Source organism: Lolium perenne, chromosome 4 (assembly GCF_019359855.2).
Source record: "Lolium perenne isolate Kyuss_39 chromosome 4, Kyuss_2.0, whole genome shotgun sequence".
NCBI classification, from domain to species: Eukaryota; Viridiplantae; Streptophyta; class Magnoliopsida; order Poales; family Poaceae; genus Lolium; species Lolium perenne.
Window position 1 is genome coordinate 271792305 of NC_067247.2, and position 5107 is coordinate 271797411.

The 5107-nt window shown below is 47.0% G+C and overlaps 1 protein-coding gene across 1 annotated transcript; it reads left to right on the forward strand.

The window, feature by feature from the left end:
• The first annotated feature begins 884 nt into the window (after nt 1–884).
• LOC127295434 (endoglucanase 9) lies at nt 885–4409 on the forward strand. The gene is made up of 6 exons (XM_051325384.2): nt 885–1450; nt 1811–2118; nt 2215–2688; nt 3369–3504; nt 3585–3757; nt 3851–4409. Exons 1-6 carry the CDS (start codon nt 1069–1071, stop codon nt 4247–4249), a joined length of 1872 nt encoding a protein of 623 aa, XP_051181344.1. The 5' UTR covers nt 885–1068; the 3' UTR covers nt 4250–4409.
• The last annotated feature ends 698 nt before the right edge of the window (nt 4410–5107 follow it).

Consider the following 5107-nt stretch of genomic DNA (forward strand, 5'->3'; position numbering starts at 1 on the left):
TCGTTAGAAATTTGTCTTTTTATATAGGTCATAATACGTCATATTTTCCTCCGGAATTTCTATTCCAAAGATTCCTATGTATGTGCGTATTTAAGTTCAGATTTTGGAATTTTAGAAATATATTTTTGAAAAACAGAGCACTAGTGTTCACGTGCCAAAGTCACTTTTCATAACCCCTCCCGCTTCCTTATCCTGTGGACGATTATGTATGCAAAATTGGATTGTGTGCTGTTTCTTCCTTAAAACGACCGAGAAGCCGCCGTTGCGTTGTATATTGCCTGTCTCCATGGTGTTCGTACCAGCTGTGTGCAACTCAGTCCACTTAACCAAATCCAGGAGCTTCCACGCTGACAGAGGCTGGAGCTGGAGCAAGGTGGCCTCAAGTACGAGTGGTTTGAACTCCAAACAGCAAAGCCATTCCCCTCGAATAATTTGAAGCACTTGAATCACGGAAAAGTTTCAGTACCATTGCAAACCCACAAATTTCACGTGATTGCTGCGTAGATTGCGCAGCTTGATTGCAAAATCTCCCATATTCAACGGCTCTACAGAATGTCGTGACATTTTTTATTGATTTATCTATCTCAGACCAATAAATCACCCAAGATAAACAAACGGAGAGAACTCTCTGACAGAGATACCGCCCACTATAAACAAAGACAAGGAGCCCAGCACTAAAAACTGCCGAGGAGGAAACAATTACATTAAAACTGTTTCCCCTCGCTAAACCACACGACCGGGGTCAAACAAGAAAAAGGTTACCTCGTAAGCATACATCGCTGTCGCGCACCACCACACCACACTCAACTCAAGCGACAGTAGTACTTGGTTAAGCAAACGGCCAAAGTACTAGGACGCGTCCCCATCCCTAATACACACTGACACTCCCCACACTAAATCCCACTTCCCCAATTCACCCAGCTCGTCCCGGCACGCGGCTGCGCACGCCAAAACCCCCATTCATCCTCCCCCTCTCCCATTCCAAGAACCACCAGCGGGCCGGCGGCGGCGCGCCTGTGCCATTGCCGGGATCGCTAGGGATTCCGCGGGATCAGGTGGGTCGGCGGGATGAGCATGTACGGGAGGGACCCGTGGGGCGGCCCGCTGGAGATATGCCACGACTCGGCCACGGACGACGACCGCAGCCGGAACATGGACCTGGACCGGGCGGCGCTCTCCCGGACGCTCGACGAGACGCAGCAGAGCTGGCTGCTGGCCGGGCCCGGCGACCAGGGCCGCAAGAAGAAGAGGTACGTCGACCTCGGGTGCCTCCTCGTCAGCCGCAAGATCTTCCTCTGGACCGTCGGGGTGCTCCTCGCCGCCGCCGCGCTCGCGGGGATCGCCGCCGGGATCGCCAAGGCCATCCCCAGGCACCACTCCCCGCCCCCGCCGCCGGACCAGTACACCGTCGCGCTCCGCAAGGCGCTCATGTTCTTCAATGCGCAGAAATGTGAGCCAGAGTCACCCCCTACTCTGCTATGATGTTCTGCAGTTCGTTAATCTGCGGGGAAGATTAGATTTTTTTCATGTTGTGGCGGCGGCGATTTCGGTTTTGATTTGGGGGTTATTTCGCGTTCGACCTGTGCCAAAAAGCATAACATCAGATTTTCTATCTGGTTCTTCTGCTGGTTTCGTGCCTGTAAATTCGTCATTTTGGGTTTCTTCCCGTTGGATTCAAATGCTGATTTCATCCCAAGGATGCCGAGTTTTTATGCGTCACTTTTATCTGCTGCGTGCCTGAAACCCTCCCAGCATTCAGATCCATTCGGAAGAAAACTGAAAACCTGTCTGTTCTGCAAACTTTCTGCAGCCGGAAAGCTACCGAAGAACAACAACGTACCATGGCGAGGCGACTCGTGCCTCAAGGACGGACGCTCTGACCAGTCATTCCGGCGAGACCTCTCCGGTGGGTACTACGACGGTGGTGACGCCGTGAAGTTCAACTTCCCAGCTGCCTTCTCCATGACCCTCCTCAGCTGGAGCGTCGTTGAGTACAGCGCCAAGTACGAGGCTGCTGGGGAACTTGGCCATGTCCGTGACACCATCAAGTGGGGGGCCGATTACTTATTGAAGACCTTCAACTCCACCGCAGATACCATTGACCGTTTGGTCGCCCAGGTAAAGGCAACTACAGAAATAAGTACACAATGTGGGTGTGATTCTTGCTCTTCGTTCACTGCTTATATGAATTATTGAATTTTACTGACGGTGCAGGTGGGTAGTGCTGCAACGGCGTCCGGCTCGACTCAGCCCAATGACCAGTATTGTTGGATGAGGCCAGAGGAAATTGACTACCCGCGTCCAGTCACCGAATGCCACAGTTGCCCTGATCTTGCTGGAGAGATGGCCGCGGCATTGGCCGCAGCATCCATCGTGTTCAAGGATAATAGGGCTTACTCGCACAAGCTGTTACATGGTGCTACCACCGTCTGGAAATTCGCAAGCGATAGAAATAAACGTGGGAGTGGGAGCTATAGTCCACGCGGATCAGATGCTGCAAAGTTCTACAATTCAACTAACTACTTTGATGAAGCTGTGTGGGGTGGCACGTGGATGTACCTCGCGACAGGCAATTTATCATACCTGCAGCGGGTTACAGATCCCAAGCTTGCAAAGAGGGCTGGTGCTTTCTCAGGTGGTCCGAACTATGGGGTGTTCAGCTGGAACAATAAGCTCCCTGGTGCACAGGTAAAAATCAATGTAGCTTGGTTTAATTTAATACTAGAGACATTCCCCATGTTGACCTGTGCTGGCATTTTAATTTGTATATTACTAGTCAAGTAGATTCCATAATCTACATGCTGACCGTTAGTACTGTTGGCTGAATCACCAATTTTCTTTATAATACCTCACCTTGTTTTGTTGCAGTAGTAATTTAGCATGTAGTCAACTTGCCCTACCACATGTTAAGTATCTATTGGTGGTGGCCAACTACTGGGCATTTATGATTATAGAACAGAAGTTTTTCAGCTTGGTGGATATAATAAGAGTTCTGTTGGTACCCTAGTCATGTCTTCTTCTTCTGTATTTCGAAATTCTTATCCTTGAAAAGGACAGCCATAATGAAAAAAGACTTCCACATGTACCCAACGTTTTGGATTAACTAGTAGAACTTCACTTAGTTATTGGCAGACTCGGATGCATATGCTTGCAAGTAAATAATGAATACTAGTACGGAGTATTATTTACTGTCTGACATGATTTGTTTTCCCAATCTACTTGATTGAGGCTCTGAGCCATGTGACAATCCAAACAAACCACTGTCCATTAGCTATACAGTAGGATTCCATAAGGATAAACTCTCTTCTGAGCTGGTTAAGGCTGTCCTTCAGTCCTGGGTATTGAGTGGATTTACTTATGTGTTCCAGGTTCTTCTGAGCCGGTTAAGGCTCTTCTTGAGTCCTGGGTATCCTTATGAAGAGATGTTGAGGACGTTCCACAATCAAACAGGCATTATCATGTGCTCTTACCTTCCGGTTTTCAAATCTTTCAATAGAACAAAAGGTATCAGCTATCAACTTGTTAAATCACATTACTACTAATTGGTTATATGGAGCAGTTTGCTAAATTTATTTGCACCACAGGTGGTTTGATACAGCTCAATCACGGGATGCCACAACCTCTCCAGTATGTCGCCAATGCTGCATTCCTTGCGTCTGTGTTCAGTGACTATCTTGAAGCTTCAGATACCCCTGGGTGGGATTGTGGCCCCCATTTCTACTCGATTGAGGTTCTTCGCAGTTTTGCAAGGACTCAGGTACATTTCTAGCATTCGAATATCTGAATATCTTGCCATGGTGGGCTGCACTTTGGACTGCTGGTTATGATTTTCTACTTTTGTTTTTGTCAGATTGAGTACATCTTGGGAAAAAATCATTTGAAGATGAGCTATGTGGTTGGGTATGGAAAACATTACCCTAAGAATGTTCATCACCGTGGTGCCTCGATCCCGAAGAAAGGTGGTCACCGTGGCTGCACAGGAGGGTGGCACTGGAGGGACAGCAAGAATGCCAATCCTAATATCATTAATGGAGCCATGGTGGCTGGTCCTGATCGCCATGACGGCTTCAAAGATGCCCGGAAGAACCGCAACTACACAGAAGCAACCCTAGCTGGCAATGCTGGTCTAGTCGCTGCATTGGTCGCATTATCGGGTGAAGGCCATGGAGTGGACAGGAACACCATGTTCTCTGCTGTTCCGCCCATGTTCCCTTCTCCCCCGCCGCCTCCAGCACCATGGAAACCATGACGAACTGGTGTTCAGGACAGCGGAGGAGATTAGATAACTAGTTCTTTTATTACTTTTAGTGTAGTATAATCACAATGACATGCTAGTAGATCGCCATGTAAGAACTATGACGTTGTATGAAACATTTATGCTCTAAGTTAGTGGTACTTTCCCTTGTCTAGTTGTTGAAGTTTTAACTATTGGGCTATAGCGCGACGAGGCGTTTTGGCACCTTGGGAGCATATGCTCTCGGTTTTAGAAATGTTTTTTAAGTTGAGTTAAAAGGTGTTAAAAAATTCTGAAAATTTTGACATGTACATCTCGAGATCATAGGTGCTTAAGAGAGTCGTTTTATGGAAAACCGACATTTCGTGTGTCGTATGCAAAAAAGACGAAATTTGGCGTGCACACATATAATATCGACATATGCACGCTAAATTTTTGTTTAGATTTTTTTGACATTTTAAAAAGTTTTTCTGTGTAGCAGGAGCATATGCTCTTGTGTTTAAAAGTGGATTTTCAGCTATAGCGCCCTTTTTGCGCACCGTGCCGCTAAATGCGCAGGGCGCTAGCAGTGGTGTCAAAACCCTCAAATCGCGGACTATAACGGCAATTTAGCTGCTATAGCTGCGCGTAGGCCTTGCCGTGGTACAACATTATTTTCCCCTCTTATCATTAGTGTAGTATTCAAAAATGAACTTCATATATACTGTATTTAAGAACTGAGGTTGTTCGTTGACGGTATCACTGCAATTGAAATTGTCCATTCCAACAGTGTTTCAGTAGTACAGCTGCTTGCCTATGCACGAGGATATATACAACTAAAAATTTCACCCAGCAGAGAAACAGAATATACTAGTCGAAAAATAATTTAAATCC